We start from the raw sequence: 27,524 nt of genomic DNA, 5'->3' as shown, positions 1-27,524 counted from the left end.
TTGAAATAGTTACTATTTGGAGGGGGCTTGTTTGGGTAGTTGCTGAGAGCATGTTTCCTTCCATGAGGAAGTCTAGAACTAGGATAAAAATTGGGGAATTGCCAATTTAGACTGAAACGAGGAGGAATTCTGTTTCCCAGGTTCATTAGTCATTGGAATTTCTTTCCACAGACAGAATAGAGGCCAAGTCATTGAATATACTCAACACTGTGTTCAACAGATATTTCTTTGACAAGTGGGTCAAGGGCTACAGACTGGAAAATGGAGTTTAAGCTACAATCAAATTATGCGTGATTTTATTGAATGGCAGAGCAGACTTGATGGGCCACATTGCCTTCTTCTTCTCCTATTAAAAGCTAATGAGTGAATTGAATCCCTTACAATGGAAATTAGGTATGTTCCTTTCCCAGGGAATGAGAAGCAAGGTCAGAGTAATTTTAGTTTTCTCACTGCGGAGTGAAGGCCATTGGCAGCCTGCTGTCCCATTGCGAACAATTAAATCTGCACAGGCCACCGTTCGCCAATTAGCAACAGATGCATTGGAACGTGGTTATGATTTTCATTCCACATTATTTTCTTGCCAGGTTTAAATAAAAAATAGTGTGTTTAGAAGGCTAACAGTAATTAAGTTACAGAGAACATGCCCTTGAGGTGCTTTTTAATTGCTGTCTGAAGGGGTGTTAAGATGTTATAAGACTAAATACAACAATTGCACACTTAATTTCAGGATGAGGCAGCGAATGGTTTGTACATCATGAGGCACTTATGCTGTTTTTATCAAATTACCAGATATTTGGCAGCCTCAACCTTAAAATGAGGTCCCATAAGTGAGCAGACTGATGGCTTAGCTGTGTGGGACTCTAGAGAAGGGACAGTGAGGATGGCGCGGTCCCAGAATTGGACAGATCGGTGATGGAGTTACATGAGAGTCCAGAACAATGGCATTAAGATTAAAAGAAGCTGCAAGCATGGAGAAGTCCCAGAAACAGACAAACTGGTGATGGTACTGTGGTTAAAAGGAGTAGTGAATGCGGTGAGGTCCCAGAAACAAACAGACCAGCAGCAGATCTCCTTTAACAAAATCAAATCGTGATATCACCGAAGATTACGTTGGTGATTGATGTGTATTTCTCACTTATCACTTCTGACTGAATATTTAATTAGTTAAGACTGAGATTTTTGATTTGCTCATTGAGCTGATTGGTTATATTTCAGACATTTCATCACCATGCCAGGCAACATCATCAATGCGGCCTCCAATGAAGTGATGCTGTTCTGCTCCTATTGGTATTTATATGGTCTGTTCAGGTGTTTTGTGTCATTTTTGGGTTTTTTTGCCAGGGTTTGTATTTGGGACCTAATTCCACATGTTTATTGATTGCATTGTAGGTGGAGAACCAGGCTTCTAGGAATTCATGGCTGAAATATAAGCAGCCAGCTCAGCGAGCAAATCAACAAACTCACCCACAACCCGAGTTACAGATTTTCACAAGACCCTTAGGTTAAGACTGTAAGTATAACTTATAAACTCCATAATTAATATTTCAGAATTTCAAAACTACATAATTAAGGGGTTCAAGTTCTTTCTCTGGTCCATATTAGCTAAGATACGACTGAGAAACTCTCGCTCATGATTTGCACTTCCTGCATTCTGGTTGTTTGGATGACCATTGGTACAGGAGGTGTCTCCAACAGCTTTAACTTGGAGATCCAGGATTTGGAAATCGTGTGGCAGCTGGAAGCACAACTGTACATTCACAACATTGACAGGTTTGTAAATAGCACATTTCAGGGCACCATCAGCCTGCACCTTAAGGAAATGTAGGCAGGGGGAATGGGTGACCACTTGTCAGAAGAAGGTGACCAGGCATGCTCTGAGGGAATTCCCCAAACTCCCACATAAACCATTTCTAGACCATGGACAACAGTGAGTAACGGTTCCTCTGTGGATGCCAGCCAAAACTGAGGCCATGGTACTTTTAACCTGAAGAATAAAATAGATGAGCTGAGGGCACAGACAGCCACGTGGGAGTACAATATCATAGCTATGACCGAGACTTGGATGAAAGATGGGCAGCTCAATATTCTTGAGTGTAGAATACTCAAGATGAAATAGGGCTGTGGAAGAGAAGGGAAGGAGTTCGCAATATTGATGAAGGAATTAATCATAGCAGTGAAGTGAGATGATGTATTGGAATGATAATCTAATGAGGCCACATGGAAAAAAAAACTAAAAACAAAAGGGAAGTGTTTAGTGTGCATTATTGGCACCCAAACATTTAGGGAGAAATGGAGTATTAAATAGCTCTTCAAATTTCACAGAAGTGTAAGATTAATAAGGCAGTAATACTAGGGGATCTTTAACCATCTAAATTTTAACTGGAATAGTTTTAGTATGCAAGGTAGGGAGGAAGAAACATTCTTAAATTGCATCTAAGAGAACTTTTATAGCCAGTAAACAAAATACCCATAACAAAGAGGGAGCAGTACTGCACCTCATACTTGGAAGACACCCAAACAGGTGGAAAGCATATTGCACATAGTGCCCATAACTTAGTTAAACTCAGGATGGTTATGTGAATGGATAAGGAATGATCGGGAAGAAAACCAAAATTAAATGGTACCCCCCCCCCCCAACCAAGTGATTAATATTATTAAGCTCTTGTAGGACCATGGTTGTGTCCCCAGTTTCTGAGCTAAGAGGACTGGGTTCAATTTCTACCTTCTCCAGAGGCATTTCGTAACATATCTGAACTGGTTGGTAAGGAAAATAAAAGGTTGATTCTCTCCAAAGGGAGTTATTTTAAAAATTCACTCATGGGAACACAGTCAGCGCTGGCTGGGCCAGTATTTATTGCCCATGCCTAGTGCCCTTCAGGTGATGACAAGTTGCCTTTTTGAACTGCTGTAGTCCCTGTGCTGTACGTAGACTCACGTCATGTAGGCAAGGGAGACAACAGACTGGAGTTGTGCTTGAGAAAAATATATGATTTGGCCCAAGTCAACTAGAAATTACTTGCAGGTAAAATTGTGCCAGAGCAGTAGGAGGCATTCAGGGAGGAGATAATGTGCATGAAGCCAATAGGTTCCTGTGAAGACAAAGTTGGGAACAAGACTGGAGAACCTGGGAGAGCAATAGGCATAAAGATTAGGATTAAGGAAAAAATGCGGTTTCTGACAGATAGAGGACTCAATATGGCACAGATCCAAAAGAAGTATAAAATACCTTAGAACTGTATAAAATTCTGGAGTATGCATAGTTCCAGTCACATTCAGAGAGAACGCAGAGGTTTACCAGGAAGCTCCCTGGATTACAGGATCTGAATTGTCAGGAAAATTAGACAGGCAGACTTGTTTTCCTTAGAGTAGCAAGGATTGAAAGGGGAAAGCTGATAGATTATGGGGTGCAAACAGATAATGTGGAAAAAGGGGTCACAAAGGGTAGAGATTTAAGAGATGAGCAGAGTGGAGGAAAATGTTTTTAGCTGAGAGTGGTGGGAGTCTGGACTTTCAAGTCTGAAAGCTTGGTTAAGTTAGAAACTCTCAAAATATTTAAGCAGCATTCAGATATTCACTTGCATTGTCATAGCATCCAGGGCTATGCAAATAAAATTTTGAGAGTCAGGTTTTAATTGACCAGCTTGGAACCAATATGCTGAATGGTCTCCTTCTGTTCTGTAAATATTGGAGTTGACCTCCAATTGCTTTATTCACAGAGGAAGAGAATTTGCATAAAACTGCATTTGACACCAATTATTGTTATCACCTTCATCCTTTTTTAAAAACGTCACTAGGTATTTTCTAATCAGCCTCAACAGCAATGTTATTACACACCTCGGGAGCAGGTAGGACTTGAACCTGGGCTTCCCTGCTTGTATTGTTCTTTACTGCAAACACCTTTTCTATTATTGCTATATTGCACACTTCCCCAATATACAGAGAATGCAAATCAATCACTTACCACCTTATTCCTGCTTCTTTTTGAAACTTTTCATTAGATTTGTGGAATTCTTAAGTTCACTCTTACATTTTGTTCTTAGAAAGGGTCAGTATGTAAGGTAATGAAAGTCATTTTGTTTTAGGACAGTGGGTTAGAGATGGAGAGCGACAGACAATTCTGCTACGTCAAGGTAAAGTTGGAGTGGCATGGGGAAGTTGTCGCAGTTTGGGAAAGGGACAAATGGGGAAAAAAATGTGTACCAACTTAAGAAATCGGGAAAGGGGGCAATTGGTAAACAAGTGTGAATGCACTCAGTCTGAGAGTCTTATGCTGATCAAATGAGTGGAAGTGAAGGCCACCAGGTACTTGTGAGTGAGTAAACGAATAAGCCAGTTTCAACATAACTAGAATAAGTTGGCATCAGAGGGGGAAATGACAAGCATACTTACTTGCTTGCAATGGCTTCTGCCAATCCTTCCCCCACTATTGGTTTGCTCTCCGGACACAGCAGAGTATTTTGGCAATTGGGAACATGCACTTAAATTTTTCCCCAGCAAGGGAGTACAGGGGTATGTGTTCATTTACTTGCTTAACGTTGTTGGGTATTTGTTGTGTCACTTGATATTGCAGACCAATTTTTGAGATCTAAGGCTGAAAGCAACCAGCTTTATTATGTTGCCCAGACCTCTCAATCATAAAAGAAAGCCTGGAGACTTTGAACTTTGTCTCAAAACAAACTCAAGTCTTTTAAAACACTGGAGTGAACCTGCCAGATGTTGAGCTTGATTGTGCCAGTTAGCAAGTAATTGAAGCTTTTAAGAGATTAACACATTGACAAAAAGGGCTAACAATTTATTGTACTGATCAGGATGTATGAAATGAGGTTAGACATTCACAGCACAGACCATCATGAAAAACTTATGTGGATTGTACAGCAAATTTTGTTTCACCACACTGTTATGAAGCATCTTGGAGGTTTTATAACATTAACCTCCCTGCATGAGCAAAATGTATCATTTCTGAGTGAACGTTTGATGACATGCAGCAAAGTATGGCTCTGGTCCCCATTCTAAAAAAATAACAATGAAAGACAGGAGAAGGTATTTAAAAGGCTTTCGGGATGTTACCAGAATGGAGAGAGTGCATCCATAAGAGTAAGTTGTGAAGGCTATTGCTTTTGCTTCGCCCTCTAAAATAAAAGGGGGCCTTCAAAAAGTCTTAAATTACAAAAGGCATTGACGGGAAGAAATACTACCATTTGTGGGGCAGTTTCAGAAAAATAACTGGCAGATAAAGAAAAACCAAAAGAACTACAGATGCTGTAAATCAGGATCAAAAACAAAGTTGCTGGAAAAGCTGAGCAGGTGTGGCAGCATCTGTGAAGGAGCAAACAGAATTAATGTTTCGGGTCCAGTGACCCTGAGGAAGGGTCACCAGATTCGTAACGTTAATTCTGTTTTCTCCTTCCCAGATGCTGAGCTTTTCCAGCAATTTTGTTTTTGTGGCAAATAAAGAATTTATGTACTATAAAACTTTTCTCTGCAGAGTAAAGGAATGATGAAAGCAGATAATGGGCATGATAATGATATTTGAAAGGGGACTCATTGCATAGAAGAAAGAAAGAAAGAAATATAACATGGGTGAATGGAGCAGACAAAAAGTAATTCTCCAATATTTAAGGCTGGCATTTGAAAGTGATAAGAATTATTCATTTGAGAATAAAAAGACAAATAGCAAATCATTTTCCAAAATAAACATCCTTTCTTTCTCCATGGTCAGTATTTCAAAGAAATATCATCCTTAATACAAACTTACCATCGTATCTTAACAATGACACTAACATTTAACAAGTGCAGCTCATTTTTATTTTTCTTGCAAAGTTATATATCAGAAAACATTGCACACTACAAAAGACATGAAAATGTACATTTCATTATACACTAAGAAATTGTGCTTTACTCAGTACTTTTTAAGGAAGCTACATATAAAATAGTTCCAACAGTTACAAACAACCTGACAGGAGACACATTAGCAAAATCAGACATCTACAAAGATTTGCAGTGAAGTGCAGAATGGGCTTCAAATTCTTTCACTCATGGCTTTCTCTAGTTCTGCCATTTGCTTTTGTCCTTCAAATGTAGCCTTTTGTGTCACTACAGCCAAACGTTCATGATATTGTTCCAGATCAGCCAGCAGCTTGGAGTACAAATTCTGTTAGTAGATAAATCAAGAACACGACTCAAAACTTTAGTCCAAATGCTGTGCCTCGTCTTTCCCTTCAGACGATTCTTCTGTTACTCATAATCATTGTATCAGTTAACAAGTAAGCTTGTACATTTTATCCCATTAATGTTATCTGTGTTTTCCAAGTTGACAGCAAAGGTTAGGAAGATGAGTGAGGTGAGCATGTATTTTTCTCTTTTCCCCCCACCCTCAATAATTCTTTCACAAAATGAGGGCATTACTGGTGATGCCAGCATTATTGCCCATCCTCAATGCCCTAGAGAAGGTGATGGGTAATGTTTTTTGAACCAATGCAATTATGAGGAGAGTAGTACGCATACAATGCTGCTAGGAGTGCATTCCAAAATTTCAGCCCAGGAACAGAGAAGGAATGGTGACATAGTTCAAAGTCAGGATTGTGTGTGACTTTGAGGGGGTTTGCATGTGGGATTATTGCAATGTATCTATGGCTCGTTCTTCCATGTAACAGAGGTCACAGATTAGGCAGGTGTTATTAAAGGAGTTGCTGCAGTGAATGTTATAGATGGTACACATCACTGCACTGAGCAGAGGGTATTGACTATTGAAGGTAGTTGATGGTTAGAGCTTCTTGAGTGTTATTGGAGCTGCATTCATCCAGGCAAACAGGAGTACTTCATTAAGTTCCTGCTGCACCTGTAGATAGTGAACAGGTTTTCAGCAGACAGGTGGTGATTTGCTGCCACAAAATTCCTACCTTTTGACCTACTTTTCTGTTTGTTATTTACTAAAATATGCAGTTCAGTTTCTAAATGGTATTCTCCAAGAAGTTGTAACAAAGGTGCCAGTGATGGCAATGCCATTAGATGTCAAGGGAAGTGGTTAGATTTTGTCTTGCTGGAGATGGTCATTGCCTGGCATTTATGTGACATGAACGTTACTGGACACATCAGCCCACACCTGAATGCTGCATTTGGTCAAGAAACTGCTTCAGTGTCTGATGAATGGTAAATGGTGCAATCAACGAACATCCTGACATCTGCCTTTATCACAGAGGGAAGGTCAGCTTGATGAAGCAGCTGAAAATGGCTGGGCCCAAACACTACTAAAGAACTGCTTCAGAGATGACCTAGAACCAAGATGATTGAACTCCAACAGCACAACCATCTCGCTTTGTATTAAGCATAACTCCATGCAATGGAGAGATTTTACCTTTATTTGCATTGACTGCAGATTTTCTAGTGCTCTTTTATGCCAAACATAGTCAAATGCTGTCTTGATTTCAAGGCAGTCACTTGTGCGGCAGAGAGGCTAGGAACGGAATTCTAGAACAGAAGGGCTCAGCAGCTGAAGACACGGTAAGAAACAGTTGTCAATGACGGAGCAATTAAAAAGTAATGCTCAAACAGAATTAGAACAACATATATTTTGAGAAATAAGGCCAGTGAAGAATCTGTATAGCACAAATGCTCCTTTCCGGTTTGAAATGATAGCACACTCAGCTACATGTATAAAATTAAAAGTAACCCTCAATTTTAGAGAAGTTTGTTCAAAATAAAAGTATGAATTCCTCACCTCTGTTGAAAATGATTTTCACAATTTCTTTCGGATTTCCTCCGACACTTCCGCCATTTACAATCCGACCCCACCACCCAAGACATTTTTCCATCCCCACCCCGGTCTGCTTTCCGGAGAGACCACTCTCTCCGTGACTCCCTTGTTCGCTCCACACTGCCCTCCAACCCCACCACACCCGGCACCATCCCCTGCAACCGCAGGAAATGCTACACTTGCCCCCACACCTCCTCCCTCACCCCTATCCCAGGCCCCAAGATGACATTCCACATTAAGCAGAGGTTCACCTGCACATCTGCCAATGTGGTATACTGCATCCACTGTACCTGGTGTGGCTTCCTCTACATTGGGGAAACCAAGCGGAGGCTTGGAGACCGCTTTGCAGAACACCTCCGCTCAGTTCGCAACAAACAACTGCACCTCCCAGTCGCAAGCCATTTCCACTCCCCCTCCCATTCTTTAGATAACATGTCCATCATGGGCCTCCTGCAGTGCCACAATGATGCCACCCGAAGGTTGCAGGAACAGCAACTCATATTCCGTCTGGGAACCCTGCAGCCTAATGGTATCAGTGTGGACTTCACCAGTTTCAAAATCTCCCCTTCCCCAACTGCATCCCTAAACCAGCCCAGTTCGTCCCCTCCCCCCACTGCACCACACAACCAGCCCAGCTCCTCCACTCCACCCACTGCATCCCAAAACCAGTCCAACCTGTCTCTGCCTCCCTAACCTGTTCTTCCTCTCACCCATCCCTTCCTCCCACCCCAAGCCGCACCCCATCTACCTACTAACCTCATCCCACCTCCTTGACCTGTCCGTCTTCCCTGGACTGACCTATCCCCTCACTACCTCCCCACCTACCTTCTTTTCTCTCCAACTTCGGTCCGCCTCCCCCTCTCTCCCTATTTATTCCAGAACCCTCACCCCATTCCCATCTCTGATGAAGGGTCTAGGCCCGAAACGTCAGCTTTTGTGCTCCTGAGATGCTGCTTGGCCTGCTGTGTTCATCCAGCCTACATTTTATTATCTTGGATTCTCCAGCATCTGCAGTTCCCATTATCTCTTCACAATTTCTTTACTTTAGCTCAATTTGTACTTTAGTTCATAATTTGGTGTTTCACTAATATTAGAGTGGCCAGCTACAATTAAAAAGCTAAACCCTAGGTGAAAAGTTTGAGAGAGTTTACGTTTTACACAATGTTGAAAGACTTTCTAACAGGGTTAACTCCTGATCATCCTTTCAAACAGCTTAAATGATACATTTCGTAAAGATCATTCTTCAAGATTACATTAAATCCAAAGTACTTCTGACACCCCATACTAGGAAAGACCAAGACAACTCTTATCCTTATAAATGAAGCAGAACATTTTGGGCAACATGCGTTACATGCCGCCCGCACTACATAATATTTCCCTCAAGCAGTCAATTGCAATTTTGATTAAGAAACATTAAACAAGTAATCAAAGCCTTAATGTAATGCAAATCAGTTCTGGTTCAGATGTGCAAACATCTTTACCAATGGAAGCTTTAAAAAGGAACCTGGTTATCTTGGTGTGATAGACTACAGCCTCTTCATCACTGTGTTATAACATACCTGACATTCTGATTCATCTTTAGCACAGCTCTCTTGCAATGTCTGGCTTTTCGTCTGATATTGTTGACGTTCACTGTTTATTTGTGCAATCTTCTCAGAGACCTCCTGGCTTCGCTGCTTAAACATATCAAACTCCCTATTCAAAACAACAAAAAAATTGAATTCTTTGTTACATACTTTTTTAAAGAAAAATAAACATACATTCCTTAATTACCCAGAAATTTGATCCGCAAGACAAACAGGCAGAATGCGCGACCCCCCACCATTGTGATGAACAACAGCTACAATAAGGCTCCAACTCAAGTTTACAGATTGTGCTCTGAATAGCCAGGACTTGAGGTATTGACTGAAAGCATGAGACAGATGTCAAGTGCACCAATAAACATGAAGAGGTGGGAGGTCAAAAAAATCAGTTTCCATACATGAAAAAAATGCCATTCTGACTAGACTTTTCGATGTTAACACAGAATTATATTTATGCAAATAGATAACCAAGTATTCAAAGAAAAGTTAAAGGTAAAAATTCACAGAATAAGTAGAAAATGTTCAAGAGTTTTATGTTCTCAATTTCTATATGGATTAATAAAGAATTATTTATTTTCATTCTGAGTAGTGACCATTCTGTCAACAAGATGAAATGACGGGTTTTGAAAATACAGCCTACAATCATCTCCAATCCCAATGCAAAAATCTAAAATATTCAGTCATTAAGTTGACATACGTGGCTACTGAATCAAGATCATGCTCCCTAGCTTCTTGTTTCTTATGCCTCTGCATCTGTAACTTATCCTGTTTCTCAAGCTTTGAGCCCAGAATCCTTTTCAACCGAGTTTCTTCTGTCTGCATGTTTTTCAGTTCCATTTGCTTTCTCTCCAGCTCATTTTCTTCATTCCAAATCTGTAGAAGAGTCAAAGGAAAACTGTAGCCCTGTAGTTGCTTGACCAATGGAAATGCTCTTTAACTGAAGTGAACAAATTAGTAGACTGTTACAAGTTCTAAAAGTGTATCAAAAAAAAACCCTTTCATATACAGTCTTGGCTTAAATGCAGGACTTTCACAAGTAAGCCCATAAATATATGTTAACCTAGCAACACAGGAGCCAGAAAATACTTTGGCTCTTTGAGCCATTACCATTGCTACATTCTACCTGCAAATTCCAAGAGTGTTCTTTGAAGACAGCTCCATTTCTAACTTCACAGAAGTTCAGAAAGATCTTAGAATGATGGTCAGTTTTGGGATTCGCCCACAGATTAGAAAACAATATTGAGGTTTTAAACAGGTATAATGAAGACTCACCGCAAGGTATTAAGGGATATGAAGACAAGCCTGAAAAATTGAGACTTTTTCCCATTAGAACAATATCTATTAAAAATAACATGATCGAAATGTTTAAGATTATGAAAGGATAGGCCAAATAGGTAAAAGAAACTGTTTTCAGTACTTACAGGGCCGAGAACAAGAATAAGTACAACAAATTTAGAACAGTGGGCAAGAGAAATATCTTCCAAATAGCCTTTTTCACTAATTTTGCTCTTTCATGTTAAATTAAACACAATTCAATCCATGCTATTTGCCTCAACTATCTGGGGGAAGCAAATTCCATATTCTCACATGTAAGATGTTGCTCCCAAATATGCTTTTGGATTTGTTTCTGACTATTTAATATTTCTGGTCCCTAGTTTTCTACTGTGCCTCAAACAGAAACATTTCTAAATCTAACCCATATATCCACTCAAACATTTTAAAATCACTCCTCAGTCTACCCTTAAAGGGATAACTTCCCCAGCCTTTCTTGTTCTCACAAATAGTTCTAATCTGTTGGTTCTACTTTCATCCTTGCAGCTTCTCCTGCACGTCTAGATCTTTTTATTAGAGTCCATAACTGTGCATAATCATATAATAAAAACTTGCATACCTGTCTCTTAAAAAACCTTTACAATCACTCAAATCCAAGCTCACCAACTTTAAACTGAAGAAAATCTGTCAGTCAATCTATATGCTCAACAGCACATTTTCTATGCAAACTCAGGATTAGCAAAAGCTTTTCAAAATATTATACTGTATAAATATTTTGTTGAAAACAGCAGAATCTACTTACCTCCGTGTTCACGCTGCTTATAAGGTCAGAGCCAGTCTGGGATTGTTGCAATAAACTGCAGTAAGTTTCTAGTTCTTTGTTTTGGAAATTGGTAAGACTTGCCAACTTGTCCTGAAGTTCCATTGTTCTGTCATTTTTCTTTTGCTATCAAATACACACAAAATTGAATTACAATGGGCTAAGTTATCTTTGTTAACTACCTCTACACAAGACAGATCAGCTGGTAATGCCCTTGCCAAGTGGCTGCTGGTGTTATTCAGGACCCAGCAGTAATGAAAACTGCATGGCAAGAGATACAAAGGTAGACAGCGCACACTTCAGATTGGGCCATTTTACATTTTGTTCATCTAAATAAATAATGCAACATATACATTTAGAGACCAAGAATACTAATCAATGATGTTACCACATGTCTAGGAATCATGGCTTTAATCAAATTGTAAATAGTTGCAACTCAATTTTTATTTGTTAATAAAGGACAGTGCTATTTATGTTGTTGTTCATGCCAAAGATATAAAATTTAATAACTGTCAATGCCTTAACGTCACTGATTCAACTGGGAAAACATAAAAATGGGCCTATTTGAAAATTAACACAGTTCCAAACTATAAACACTGCCATGATTATTGAAATGTAACTCAACTCTTCAGGGAGATTGTAAGTTTTGATCTAATTCAAAAGCAAGGCTGCAAGTTGAGGAAGATGCTACAATCTTTGTTTAAAAAAAAGGACGGGGGGAAAAAATTGTGCACCAATAGCACAGATCCTGTTTTAAAAGAGTGGAACATTTGATCTCAAACGCTAGACTATCACAATATTTTCATACACCCATCAGCATGCATTATCCTATATCTAAGAGCAACAAAACATCCATGGCATTGGCGTGATTAAGTGGGAAGACGAGAGAGAGGGGGAGGGGGAGGGGGAGGGGGAAGAAGCAGATTTTACCATGGCCTCCTTCTTTTTTTCTACTGTCTCCCTCATTGACTGTATTTCGCTGTTCAATTGTTCTGGGCATTCCACAATCAAAGGTCGGAGCTTTGCTTGGAGTTCTTTTGCATTGGCCATGTCCAATTTTAGCTGACCCTATTATTAGCAAATGAAATTAGATTAGGGACAAAATAAAACAGTTTTACAAGTCCTTTCAAATTACCAAAATGCTAATGCTACAACAGTTCAGAATTCTGCCACTCCGTTTAATAATTGATATCTGCTGCAAAAGGCCACAAGGCACTTCAAATGAGAGGCAAGCAATCCATTACAATTTTAATACACAAATGAAATACAAATAGAAAGCTAATTAATTACACATAGCAATAACGACCTCCAATTGTTTATACACAAGATAAACTTGAAAACAAATCACATCTATTCATATCCAAGCATTTGTCCAGTCTCCGTGTTTACAAGTAGCCAAACAAAAGAACTTGAGGCAAAAAGGTGGCAACTGTATGCTGATTAGACTAACATCTATTGTTGCAAAAATGTTGGACTAATTAAGGAAGTAATAGCAGCTCATGTGGAAAATCATTAAATAATCAAGCAGAAGTTAGCATGCTTTCATGAAAGGGAAACTGTGTCTGACTAATTTATCAAAGCATTTTGAGGAAATCTCAAACAGAGTGGATAGAGTAGAGTAGACATGTATTTGTATTTGTACTCCCAGGAGTTGTTTAACAAAGTACCACACAAAAGGTTAAGTCAGAAGACACAGCCATCACAGGTTGCATATTAACATGGATAGAGAATTGGCTAATGGGCAGGAAACAGTAAATGAGGAAGAAGGGTTCTTTTTCAGGGTGCAAGCTTATAGCCAACTAGGGTTCAAAAGGATCAGTGCTGTGACTACAACTGTCTACGATAGATATTATTGACATGGAGGAATGAAACAAACATACTGTAGGTAAATTTGCAGGCAACACAAAAATAGGTGAAAATGCAAGTTGCAAGAGGGATGCAAATAATTGCACCAAAAATCCAAACACCCCATCAGTCTACTCTTGATCATTAGTGAAGTGGTGGAAGATGCCATCAACAGTGCTATAAAGCAGCACCTGCCCAGAAATAAATTGCGCCACTCAGTTCCTGACCTATTTACAATTTTGGTTCAAACACGTGCAAAAGAGCTAAATTCCACAGCTGAGGTGACAGTCGTTGGCATCAAGGCTGCATTTGACCGAGTGTGACTTCAAGGTGCCCTAGCAAAACTGGAATCAATGGGTGTCTGGGGGTGGGGTTGCTGCTGGTTGAGGTCATACCTGGCATGGGAAACATGGGAAAACAGCTGAGGTTGCTGGAAGTCAGTCACCTCAGCTCCAGGGCATCTCTGCAGGAGTTCCTCTGGTAGTGTCCTAAGCCCAACAATCTTTGTTGCTTCATCAATGACTTTCCCTCCATCATACAGTCAGAAATGGGGATGTTCACTGATGATTGTACAACGTTCAAGACCACTTGCAACTCTTTAGATACTGAAGTAGTCTTTGCTCAAATGAAACCAGATCTGGACAATATCCAGGCTGACACGTAGCAATTATGCTTACGCTGACACGTAGCAATTATCATTCACACCATACAAATGCCAGACAGTGACCATCTCCAATACGCAACAATGTAAACAACGCCCCTTGACACTCAATGGCATTGCCACCACTGAAATCCCCATTATCAACGTCCTTGGGATTACCAGTGACTAGAAACTCAATTGGACTCACCACATAAACACAGTGGCTACAAGAGCAAGTTAGAGGCTAAGAACACTGCAGCAAGTAACTTCCCTCCCAACTCCCCAAAGCCAGTCCACCATCTACAAAGCACAAGTCAGGGGTGTGATGGAATACTTCCCACATGTCTGGAGAGGTGCAGCTCCAAAAACCACCCAGGACAAAACATCCCACTTGATTCGCACCACATCCACAAACATCCATTCCCTCCACCACCAACGTTCAGCAGCAGCAGCGTGTACGATCTACAAGATGTACTGTAGAAATTTGAAGATCATTAGATAACATCTTCAAAATCCATGACTATTCCTATTTAGATGGACAGGGCAGCAGAAACTTGAAAACATAACTAAGTTCCTCTCCAAGCCACTCACCATCCTGACTTGGAAATATAATCACCAGTCCTTCACTTGTCACTGGGTCAAAATGCTGGAATTCCCTCTCTAATGGCATTATGGGTCAACCCATAGCAGTGGACACCAGCGGTTCAAGAAGGCAGTTCACCATCACTAAAGGGCAACTAGGGACAGGCAATAAATGATGGTCAACCAGCAACATCCATGTCCCACAAACGAATTTTAAAAGAATGACTTCAGCAGTTTGAGAAGGCAATAAACCGTCATCTTCTGAAGGCAACTAGGGTCAGGCAATAGATGCTGGCCAGCGATGATGCCCACATTTCACATGAATTTAATCAAAACTTTACAGAGATATTGATAAGTTAAGTAGGCAGGCAGAGATTCACCTCAGGTGTATAAGGTGGGGAAAAATGTAAAGTTGTTCATTTTGGAAGGGAGAACAAAAGAACAGAATACAGGAAATAAATAAAAGAACACTGGATAAAATTGCAACACAGTGGACTTGGGAGTATTTGTACAAAATAAAGCTAGCACACAAGTGCAGCAGGTAATCATGAAGGCAAACAGAATGCTGGCCCTTATTTCAAGGGATTTGGAGTACAAGAGTAAAGTTGTCTTATCATAACCGTACGAGATGCTGATAAGATTATATCTGGAGTACTATGAGCTTTTTGGTCAACTTATCTAAGAAAGAATATTATTTTACCCGAGGCCGTTCAGAGAAGGTCCACGAGGATGATCCCTGGTATGGAGGGATTGACTTTTGAGCAAAGGCTAAACTGGTTGGGACTCTACTCGTTGGAGGTAGGAGAATAAAAGGTGATCTAATTGAAATGTATAGAATTCTTAAACGGCTTGATAGGGTGAATGCTGAGAGGATGCTTCCCATATGGGTGAGTCTAGGACCAGAGGGCATAGTCTCAGAATAAGGAGGGCACCAATATATGCCTGAGATGAGGAGGTATTTCTTCTTTCAGAGTTGTATGTCGTTGAAACTGTTTGCCAAAGAGAGCTGTGGGAGTCCTCGCATCTATTTAAGGCTGCAATAGATTACCGATCAGTAGGGGAACCAAGAGTTACAGAGAAAGGGCAAGAAAGTGGACTTGAGGAATGTCAGATCAACCTTGATCCTATTGAATGGCAGAGCAGGCTAGAGGTACCGAATAGCTGACGCTTGTTCCTATTCCTTGGAGTCCTGTTGTGGTCATCAGCAACATCACAGCAAACTGGCAGTTATGTAGGCATTTTCTTTAATGAGGTTGTTCAGTTTCACCTCCATGTAAAGGTTCACATTTCACTAGGAAAACATGAAGTCACAACAAGAAAGAGCGAGCAGAAATTGAAAGCTAGAACAAAATATATACAAGTATGGGAATGAGAAGGCAAGGCAAGATTACATGCAAGTGAGCATGATAGCAATTAGTCGTCTCATATGTTGTTAATAATTTGCTTGCAAGACTTTTTAATAAGCAGGCTGCACGTACCCACTTTGAAATACAGCTATAATTTAGATACTAATATTAAATATTAAAAACTAACTTACCAACACTTTATTTTGCTCTGCAATTTCAGTCTTCAGATGTGTAGTTGCATCTTGGATGGAATTCTGAACAAAATATAAAACAGTTCCATCTGTGTATTTCGAGATAGAGGTGCTTCTATGACTTTACACAGATAATCTGTACAGATCAAATCTGACTTGCAAACTTCACTCATCCAGCAATTTTTCCAGAAATCTAACTTCAGTAGCTCTCAGGTACATCAATCCTTTGTATGACTGCAAGGTAGGCCAAGGACAAGGGTGAAAAATTGTTTAAGGTACCAAATGGAGACTATTAAAGACAGAGGCTAATTAACACAGTAACAGATATAATACTCTCAATGGACTTCTTTGAAAAATAATTCGCAAGTGTCTATAGCTCATCATGACTTTCAAAGTTGCTCTGGTTGTTCAACCAGAGGATGACCACACAACCCAAGGTTAAAAAAAGGGAACATTTTCTGCCAGCTATTCATGCATATGTTTAATCAGTTAACTGTAGCCTGTAGTCATTTCAATTGATTGGCAAGAGGTCCATGTAGCCCTAACATTTAAGGGAATAACATCAGAGTTTAGGAATTATAGGCTAATTACTTTGATTTCAGTTGTAAGGAAGGTATAGCCAATCATAATTAAAGAGGTTACCTATGATCACTTTGTAACCATAGAGAAAGGGGGCTTGTATATAAAACAAAAGGACCAAATGAATATGATCATTCTTTACTGCTTAAATATATCCAACTGGAGTGATTACTCAAAACATACTAGATGATGATCAGTATTGAGAGGAAACAACAGTGGCTTTGAGAAGTAATTTATCATTAAAATCATTGACCAATTCCTTTCAAGAATTCAATGCTTCATTTGCTCCTATTTTGGTTGGTTATTGCTATTTTAATTGCAAGTAATTTGATATGCGCTTTCTCTCCAGGTTTTTCTTCAGATTTATTTACTTAGAATCATAGACTAGATTCATTGAATCCCTACAGTGCAGAAAGAGGCCATTCAGCCCATCAAGTCTGCATCAACCCTCCAAAGAGCATCCCACCCAGTCCCAGACCCCAACCTAACCTCATAGCACTGCATTTCCAATGTCCAATCCATCTAACCAGCACATCTTTGGACTGCAGGAGCAAACTGGAGCACCTGGAGGAAACCGGCACAGACACGGGGAGAACTTGCAAACAGACAGACAATCAAGGCTAACTACTGAGCTACCACGCAGCTTTTATGTCATAGAAGTACTGTTAACTTTGTACATAAGACTTAGAAGGAAAATTAATATCCATTACACTAGGCAAATGTTAAATAGAATTAACAACACTGAAACAGACCATTTGGCAAAACTAGTCAAAACAGGTATTTAGGCTCCACACACGCTAAACACAAGATGGCATGTTCAAGCACAATGCAAGTGGTAAGGAATTAAGTATTACTCAAGAACAGATGAATTAACATGTCAGTCAGCCCATGGAAATGACACTGCAGTATCCAGAGGTCTGTGGCAAATCTGCTAATCAGATGCATTAAGAAGTATGCCTGTTATATTTATGAAATTTATTTCAGGATACATTTTTGCTTTTTCAAAATCCAGAAAATCAGGTTAACTGCAAGTTCTAGAAGTTGTTACAGCCCCCAATCTGACCTGAAACTTGCCCCCATCCCCTTAAAATAATACACCACATTTTCGTAAGTTCCCTTTCTTTAGATTAGGTACAACCTGCCTGCCAGAAATTGATGTGTGCAAACTGCCTATGTTTTACAGAATGGAGTAATAATTCTCTTAAAAGTAATTCATCAATTGTGGTACACTTTAGGATTAAACTCTATTTATTCAAATCTGCATGTGTGAACATTACAAAGGGAAAATTTGCTGCCTTTTATTTCAGAATAACATATAATAGTGAACACGAACACACTCACTTGTTTGAGACGATATTCACGGTTTATAACTTGCTGCAATTCAGTTATTTCTGCAGACAGGACATCAATCTTTGCCTTTTGGTCAGGAGGTATGGTACTGCCAAAATTAAAAGGTTTCTGATACAAAAAATGTTCTTAATTCATTTATTGAATTTGTACATATTTATAAGAGCAAAGAAACAAGTTCAGAGCACAAATTTCAGAATATAAATTGCCTTACATAGAAAGATAACCATAAAGGAAAGTGTGAGTGAGTATGTGTAAGTTGGGAGGTTTTCTTACAAAAGTAAAATAAAATGTAATGAACTATAAACATGTAAATGAAGGAAAAGAAAAGGCCACTTGGCTCTTTGAGCCTGCTCCATCATTTGAGAAAATCATGGCTGTTTGGGTTTGAGGCCTCAAATCCACTATTCTGATATCTCAAGTATTCTTTAACTACCTTGATGTGGTCTCACCAGTTCCCTCTAGAACTGGGTCAGCATTTTATTAGCCATCCTAGCAGTCCTTGGATGGTGAATTGCCTTCTTGAACTACTGCAAACCATTCGATATAGGTACATCCAGAATGCCATTAGGGAAAAGTTCCAGGATTTTGCCCCAACACAGGGCAGGAATACAATTCCAAGTCAGGATGGTGATTGGCTTGGGAGGGAACTTCAGATGGTTCCCATGTATCTTCTGCCTTTACCCTTCCAGATGTTAATAATTATGAGTTTAGAAGGCCTGACAAATTTCTGCAGCAGACCTTGTAGATGACACACACTGCTACAGTGTGTTGGTGCTGGAGACAGTGAATGTGGAGAAAGAGAGAGGGAATTTAGTGTGAAGCAGGTGTTTTGCCCTGAATGGTGTCAAGCTTCTTTCCGTATTGCACTTAGCCGTACTCATCCAGACAAGTGAGGAGTACTCCTGAGTTATAGCTTACAGTTGGTAGACAGGCTTTGGGAAGTGAGATAATGAGTCCCCAACTGCAAGATGCTAGCCTTTTACTTGCTCTTGTAGCCACAATATTTATTTCAGGAAAATACAAACAAGAGTAAGCCATTCAGCCAATCCAAGCGACTGCACGATTCAATGAGATAATAGTTGATCTGAGGCCTAATTCCATATACCTGCCTTTGACACATATCCCTTAATATCTATGCTTAACAAAAAATTACTTCTCTCAGATTTAAAATAAACACCTTTTTTTCCCACTGTTGATTGTGGAAGAGAGTTCTAAACCTTAATACCATGTGTATAAAAATGGGTCCTAATATCCCTTATTCTGGCCGTAATTTTTAGGACTCTGCCCCCTAGTTCTAGAATCCCCAACCAGTAGAAACAGTTTATCTTGTCTATCCTGCCTTCCCCTGTTAAATCTCGAAGACTTCAGTTAGATGTCTTCTTAACCTTGTCTAAGGAAAACCTTGTCCCTTGTCCAATACAATTTCAGGTCAACGATAATTCTCAGAGTTGATTGTGGGGGATTCAGCAATGGTAAGATTAGATTACCTACAGTGTGGAAACAGGCCCTTTGGCCCAACAAGTCCACACCACCCCTTGAAGCATCCCACCCAGACCCATCCCCATCCCCATCCCCATCCCCCTATAACCCACACACCCCTGAACACTATGATCAGTTTAGAATGGCCAATCCACCTAGCCTGCACATTTGTGGGAGGAAACCGGAGCACCCGGAGGAAACCCATGCAGACACAGGGAGAATGTGCAAACTCCACACAGACAGTCACCCGAGGCTGGAATCAAACCTGGGTCCCTGGTGCTGTGAGGCTGTAGTGCTAATCACTGAGCCACCATGCCGCCCAACATGGTTGAACATCAAGGGACGATGCCTAGATTCTCTTTTTGGAGATGGTTACTGATTTGCATGTACGAAATGAATGTTACTCGCCATGTCAACCCGACCTTGATATTGTCCAGGTCTTGCATCATATGGACATAGACTGCTTCAGTATCTCACGATTCACACATTATGAATGTTGTGCAATTACCAGTGAACACCTATGACATTATGATGGAAGGAAGGTCACTAATGAAGCAACTAAAGGTGGTTAGGGTCTGGGGAACTATCCTGTGAATCTTTTGCAGAGTATCCTGGGATTGAGGTAATGGACTTCCAACAACGACAACCATCTTCCATTGTCCTAGGTACAACTTCAAACATCACTTCCATTTCAATAATATGCCTTTTATACTTCCTGCCAGTTGTCAATTTCACATTTTTGCTGTAAATAGTTGAGATCCTGTGGAAGTTTCAATCATTAAATCATGCCAACCTTCAAATGACCCATTTGTGCCTATGCTTGGTTTCCTGTTAGCTAACCAATCCTTCCTGTATCATGAACTCTTATTTTGCATTGTAACCTTGATGTGGCACCTTATCAAATGCCTTCTGAAAATCTAAATATGTTACATCTATATTGCTGGTTACTTTCTCAAAGAGTACTAACAAATTAGTCAAACACAATTTCCCCTTTACAAAATCACATTGATTCTGCCAAGTGCGCCATTGTGAATATCCTTAGATTCAACATTTTCTGTATGACAGACATGAAGTTAATTTGCCAGTAGTTTTCTTCTTTCCATCTGCTTTTCCTGAATACAGGAGTCAATGTTTTTAGGTGGCTTTCTCTTGTCCTCCAATTTTACTGCACTATTATTGTTCTGATTTTTAAAAATATTCTGACCTGCCATTAAAACTTTGTAGCGCTGCACATGTTTTTCTTTCCAATATCACTCTCAAATTTCTTGAATGCCATGGACAGTGCATTCTTCCCCTGGAGTCTGTCTTTCTCAGTAATAAAAAGTAGTGTGCTGCTAAAATAGTGTGAGTGTGTCAGAAAATGGACATTAAAGGTCAGTCATATTTTTACATGTAGAATGATTACAGCTCACAAGGCCATTTAATCCATCACTTCTGCATGGTACTCCAAAGCAGCAATTCACTCACTGCCACAGTCATGACTTTTCTCTACACATTGTTTATTTTCAAAAGACAATATGAAGTCTTCTTGAATACCTCAATTGAACCAACTTCCACCACACGCTAAACATTTCTGCACTGAAGATCTTCCTCAGGTCACTGTTACAGCTTTTGCAAATTACCTTTCATCTGTTTCCTGTTGATCCTATTGTCAAAGGGAATTGTTTCTCCTCACCTGCCCTGTCCAAGCTCATCACTATTTAAAATACTACTGTCACATTAACTCTGAACCTTTTGTTCTCCAAGGAAGACTCTCAAACTACATAATCAAAGTTTCTCCCCCTGGAATCATTCTTGTGAATCTCTTCAAAACCCTCTAACTTTTGGCTTTCTCACTTAAAAAGTGTGGTCCCAGAGAATGATCGAATAGTCCCTTTAAAGTTGAATCAACGCCTCTCTGCTCCTGCACCCCCATTTAGAATCACAATCTTTGCTATGAATGGTATCTTTGTTATTTCTAACAAAATAAATCAATCAATAAACGCTAATTTATCCAATGATACTTAAACAATATTTTTTCCGAGTCATACAAGAGCAATTGCTTTGTTTCAACATGATCCATGAAATGCACTAGGCCAGCACATTAAAATGTTCATAAATTTCACTGAGACAATCACATACATAATACAGAAAAAAATTCCACCAACTTTTTATTGCTCTGAGTAAGTACTCTATTCATTTTAATCAAGATACAATTTAGCATGAAATAGCAATTTATGGAATGTGCAGGCTTGAAATGAGCTGATATCAAGCACCATCAAGACTTACTTAACATACAGGCCGATCCACAAGTCAGTTCAATTGAATGTGCTTATACATATCAACAGGTTAAAATTGTATTAGAATCCACTTACTTAAGTCTTTCAATTTTGTATTTCATTTCTTCATTTGATGAAACCATCTGTTGCATCATCTCCAGATTCAATTTCTTTGGGGAACAAAAACATTGGTAAACTTTTCTATTCATCTTATACTTTCACAGTTTGCGAGAGAGTTCATTTTGCTCAAGAAATATAAACATTGAAATCGCAACAGCATATATTGTAAAATAAAAACAAAATGCTGCAAATATTCAGAAAATCAGCGAGGATCGGTGAAGAAAGAAACAGAGTTAACATTTTAGGTTCACAATCTTTTGTCAGAATGAGAAATTAATGAGATGAACCAGTTTTTAAGCAAGTACAAAAGAAGCAAAATTCCATACTGGTGCTTCAAGATTTTCTCTTTTCTTCAACAGAGTTTCCTTCATCATGGTTATCAGGACCACTGAAGTGTCATTTTTAAAGATTTTTATTTCATTTCTTGTACTCACTCCATCCCCTCATTCAGAAACAATTTATTCTTCTTCAGATTCTGCTTGACCTGCTATGCAATCTAGGGCTTTTTGCCTTTATTTTAAAACCAGCGTCATTGTTTTGTTATTTTATTGTAGCTTCAGTATTTGGCTTTGTAGTAAAATAAAGTTTTAAGTAATACAATGTAGAGTACATACACTGGCTTTTCAGATGGAAGTCATGAGGGAGAATCTATATGCAAAATTACTTGTACAAACATACAATTGATAAAACAAAAAAAAAATGCTTAAACAAGGATCTTGAAGTTGGTAACTAGACCTTTTACTGTTTCCAGTTCACTTGGCCTACAGGGAGAAAGAAGTTAGACTGGTCAAACTTTAACCAACAGTGCTGTACAGCAGGTCCTTGAAAGATTAAATTCATTATTTCTGGGAATTAGATAAGTCGTACAAAGTAAGGACAAAATCTTGCTTTATAAATATTCTCATGAAACATCTTGTAATTTGATTTTTATTTTAAATATGCTTTTTATTATTTATTCATTCAGGGGTTCAGGGCTTCACCAACTGCTCTCAAAAAGTGGTGATGAGCTGCCTTCTTGAACTAGTGCAGTCCATTTGGTGTAGATACACCTTTGGTGCCATTAGGAGAGCGTTCCAGGATTTTGACTAGCAATGCTGAATGAATGGAGGTATTTTTCCAGGTCAGGATGGTGAGTATTTTGGAGGGGAAGTTGCAGGTGGTGTACCCATGTATTTGTTGCCTTTGCACTTCTAGATTGTAATGATCCTGAGTTTGGAACATGCCAAGAAACTATGCTGTATTTCTGCAGAGCAAGATACATACACTGTTGTTTCTAAGTGTCCATGGAGTCCATTTGAGAACGTGCTGCCAATCAAATAGGCTGCTTTGTTCTGGAATAGTGTCAAGTTTTAAGTGTTGTTGGAGCTACACTCATCAAGCCAATGGGTGTATTCCATTACACTCCTGATATGTGCTTTGTAAATATTGGACAGGCTTTTGGGAATTAGGAGGGGAGTTATTTGCTGCAGAATTCCTGGCCTCTAACCTGCTCTTGTGGCCACAATATCAATATGGTTGGTCCATTTAAGTTTCTGGTCAAAAGTAACATTCAGGTTGTTGCTATATAAATGCAATTTATTGTTATAGGTTTCCACAAACAATAGGCTTCCAAGGGTTCAACATTTTTAAAATCATTAAAGTGTTTGTTGGCGAAAATTAGAGAGAGAGGAAAAAAAACTGTCAAGAGTTCATTCTCAAACTCTCATCTAGAAATACATACTATGTAACCTCAAACACTATCAGAAAGTAAATAAATTTGATTGATATACACCAAGACAATAAAAAACTAAATGAAAACAATATCCACATGCAATAATTTAAAGTTAATTCAATTTTTCCATGTTTTTTGGAATGGAGCTAACCAGCCTAATCATTATTAGGGGAAGCTTGCTGCACACAGTTATACGTTGACAAAAAAGGATAACCGTGTAATCACAATCAATACTTACAAAACTTTTTTGTTGGTTCAGGTAAGTTTCGAGGGTTCTTTTTCTGAACTGAAGGAAGTTGATTATACCACTCATGATGACAATGGTACCTTTTGATTCTATGTTTAAAATAAAAAAAAGGTGAATCAGATCAGCTATTGAGAAAAAACATTCTGTTTACGATTCCTGCAAAATTCAATTGCAGCACTTCGAGATTAAACACTTAGAAGTAGTTTTGAATATATAGTTATAGTTATACGGAACAAATACTGCAAAATAAGTTATTCATACTTTGTGCACTTGAATAAAGCACAATTTTCATGTCACATTTTAGAAGTATATTTTGTTTGCTTCAACAAATAAATTTGATAACAGCAAAGCATGTTTTACTTCAGTTAATGAAAATTGGAATCAAAGTTATATAACGTCCCAAGATTTGGTATATCCATTTACAAGGGCTTGCATTTACAATGTATATATCTCTACACACACATTGAATCTAGAACTTAAGTTAAAAAAGTGGAAAACTTACTAGGATTCAAGAGGTCACTCATCTCAAAATATGGAATTGCACATAGTGATTTTAAATTATGCCTGAAACACAAAAACATTTCAAACAAGTGTTAGTTTAGACAGTGTTACAGGATTTCTCAAATAAAAATTCAGCACATGCATAACAGGACTCATAAGACTGTACAATACAGGAGCAGAATTTGGCCATTTCTCAAAACCATTTTCCTGCTTTCTCCCCCATAACAATCAAGAACCTATCTCTCTCTCCGTCATAAATATACTCAATGGCTTTGCCACAGAAGCCTGTAGAAGCTATAAATTCCACAGATTAACTACCCTCTGCTGAAGAAATTATTCCTCATCTCATTTCTAAAGGGTCATCCCTTCACTCGTAGGCTACGCTCTCAGGTCCTAGTTGCTCCTACCAGTGGAAACATCATCTTCACATCTACTCTATCCAGGCCTCTTGGCATTCTGCAAGTTGCAATGTGATACCCCTCATCCTTCTAAACTTCACAGAGTACAGGCCCAGAATCCTGTGGATCTGGAGTCACAGATAGGCCGAACCAGGTAAAGTTGGCTAAATTCTTTCTCCAAAAGACATCGGTGACCCAGATGAATGTTTTTGACAATATACAGCCGTCACATGGTGATCATGAGGCTAACCTTTTAATTCCAGACTTTTGTTTTAAGCTGTCATGGTGCAATTCCAACCTATATCCTCAGAAAGTTATCCTGGGGCTCTGGATTAATAACGCAGCGACATAACTACTACACTAGCACCTCCGCTTGCACAGTACAGACAAAAGTATTAAGAATGGTATTGTGACAAAGATAGCAGTGACTGCCGATGCTGGAGAATCTGAGATAACACGGTGTGAAGCTGGATGAAAACAGCAGGCCAAGCAGCAATGGTATTGTGCTATTTTTGGCCAAGTCTGAGTTGTGTCAGGTTTGAGGGTTTCTTACTGAAAGACCAAGGAGGTTTTTGTTGCACATTTTACCAAACTTGCCTCATTAATTAGCTACCCTATCTCCATGGTGTTTCTCCTGTCACATTTCTATCCCATCACAATACACACCATTCCTGGTTCGTACAGCCAATATCTGTTAAAACATTGGAGCCCCTTCCATCAGTGCCATCTTTAAATCAATGCAGTAGACCCAGAGGAACAGTGGCATTATGAAGCTGCTCTGCTCGATCAAGGACATTTGGATAAGATGACAGATAAGAGATGACACTGCTTCTCTGACGGGGATCTGGAGGCCCAGATGGACAGTGCTGCCAAGAACTGCCATGTTTCCAAAGGATCACCACAAGAGGCCAAGCCAGCCTGATCAAAGGTCGTCACTCAGTTAAGTACAAGAGGGTGCAGAGAAATGACCAGCAATAGAGAAAAGAAGATTAATGATCCTCTCTGCTCTCACACCTTAATATATCTGTGCCATTGATTAGACATTCCAAGGCTCATTTTCCACCACCCTCACTTGGTTGCCTGCAACATCTTCCCTCAAACCACCCTCCCCACTTAGCCTGTGACAGGACTAATGCTGCATGCCTTCTAGGCTGCCCCCTCAGTCCTTCATAACACCTCACCACCTTTCCCACTCATGCAGCATCCTATGGAGGGAAAAATACAGAAACATTCATGCCCTGCCAATTGAGTGTGTACCCCTCAATATGCCACTGCCACTCCCATTAATCATGTTGTCAGTCTCATTCATTTCATTACACTACACACAACTGTGGGTCAGAACACTTTCACTCAAGTTGCAGGTTCTGCAAGCCTGTGGAAAAGTGGCTAGAGGCAAAAGAACTGTCCTCCTGGTCCTAAGGGAGGTTGGAAGTTTGAAGGCCTCACTCTCACTCTCTCACACATGGACTCCAAGTTGATACGCAGCCAGATTCTAAACAAGGCCTCACACCTGAAATGCATTGTCTGACCTGGGATGTCACCTCTGGTATACTAGGGGTATTGATAAAACCTTTAGTTATCACAGGGCAGAGACTTGAAGGAAATTATGGAATTTGCATTTTAATCTTTTCTAACCGATTAAAGAATAAACAGCCATCTTAGACTTGTTCAACACTATCGGTTCTATGACCCTTTGATCTTTTGCTTATAAATTCGGTGTCCAGTGCTACCTCCTTCACTGACATTTGAAGGAGTGAGACTCTGAAAGCTTGGGTCTTCAAGTAAACCTGTTGGACTATAACCTGGTGTCATGTGATTTTTGACCTTGCCCACCCCAGCTCCAACACCTCCACATCATAATATTGCTGAGAATAGTTATATAACAAACATGTTAAAAATGCACTAGAAGTATAAAGTCAGGCCTAGAGTATTTAAACTGGATACTACTTTTATTGTATTTTTAAAAGCATTTTTCTTGCCCAACGGTCATGGAATCTTAGAGATATGTGGAGCTGATTCCAAGTCTGTAATCCTCAACCATCCAAAAATTTATACAAAAGTCAATGTTCAACTTCTGGACTTCATTAAAACCAAATTCAAAAGCAAGATCCATCTCATGTTGCATGTTGAAATTAATTTATGGTAGTTGCATTGAAGATTGCACCAAAACTTTGAAAAGCATTTATACCACCTCTACTCATCATTCATTCAAAGTGACCACTAATCTGATGAAGATTAAGTTTCATGACAGTTCATGAATATTAGAATGACATTTTTCCAGTACTGTTCAAAATAGATTGAAAGTTGGATAATAAGGATGTCTAAATGACAACCAAATTCAACATAGTAACAAGTACAAACACTGAATAAATCTTGGTTACGGAGAAATTAACAGTCACCATCTATGCAATTAACAGAGCTCCAAAACACATCTTTGATTTTCACATGTCCACGATATCTTATTCTAAAAATTTCTAATACTTACATGCAAACATAAAGATTCAGAAGTGGGATAAAACCTTCAGAAAGTTGAGGATATGGCATGTTTTCATCTCCGGGCATCTAGGAGTACAATAGGCATATTTGTAACTTTAGAAATGCTTAAAAATATAGAATCCACTTTCATAAAAGCACTTTTCAGATAATGGCCAAGAGAAGGTTACATGAAAAAAGAAATTTTTCATAATGTTGAAGTCAAGAACGTTGGAACACTTGCCAAGGATAAATGTTACAAAAAAAAAACAATATTTCAAACAACTCAAATATTCAATGCATTTGATAACTTCATGACACATGTAATATATTCTGACTTCACTCTAGATATTATCCTGCTAGCTCTAAATACAAAC

The 27,524-nt window shown here is 39.2% G+C and overlaps 1 protein-coding gene across 1 annotated transcript in view; it reads right to left on the bottom strand.

The window, feature by feature from the left end:
• Window positions 1-4,777: 4,777 nt before the first annotated feature.
• The window catches only part of nuf2 (UF2 component of NDC80 kinetochore complex), a 34,466-nt gene continuing 11,719 nt past the window's right edge, over window positions 4,778-27,524 (bottom strand). The window contains exons 4-14 of the mRNA XM_048539571.2: window positions 27,161-27,237; window positions 24,279-24,340; window positions 23,768-23,865; window positions 21,795-21,868; window positions 17,953-18,049; window positions 16,033-16,095; window positions 12,359-12,496; window positions 11,411-11,554; window positions 10,034-10,209; window positions 9,313-9,448; window positions 4,778-6,151 (exon numbers count right to left, since the gene is read on the bottom strand). Coding sequence (XP_048395528.1) covers window positions 6,020-6,151; window positions 9,313-9,448; window positions 10,034-10,209; window positions 11,411-11,554; window positions 12,359-12,496; window positions 16,033-16,095; window positions 17,953-18,049; window positions 21,795-21,868; window positions 23,768-23,865; window positions 24,279-24,340; window positions 27,161-27,237 — 1,197 coding nt within the window. The 3' untranslated portion in view covers window positions 4,778-6,019. The remainder of the gene's footprint in view (window positions 6,152-9,312; window positions 9,449-10,033; window positions 10,210-11,410; window positions 11,555-12,358; window positions 12,497-16,032; window positions 16,096-17,952; window positions 18,050-21,794; window positions 21,869-23,767; window positions 23,866-24,278; window positions 24,341-27,160; window positions 27,238-27,524) is intronic.

This window comes from Stegostoma tigrinum, chromosome 8, assembly GCF_030684315.1.
Source record: "Stegostoma tigrinum isolate sSteTig4 chromosome 8, sSteTig4.hap1, whole genome shotgun sequence".
NCBI classification, from domain to species: Eukaryota; Metazoa; Chordata; class Chondrichthyes; order Orectolobiformes; family Stegostomatidae; genus Stegostoma; species Stegostoma tigrinum.
The sequence above is the reverse complement of the archived record's forward strand: the minus strand, read 5'-3'. Positions and strand labels throughout refer to the sequence as shown.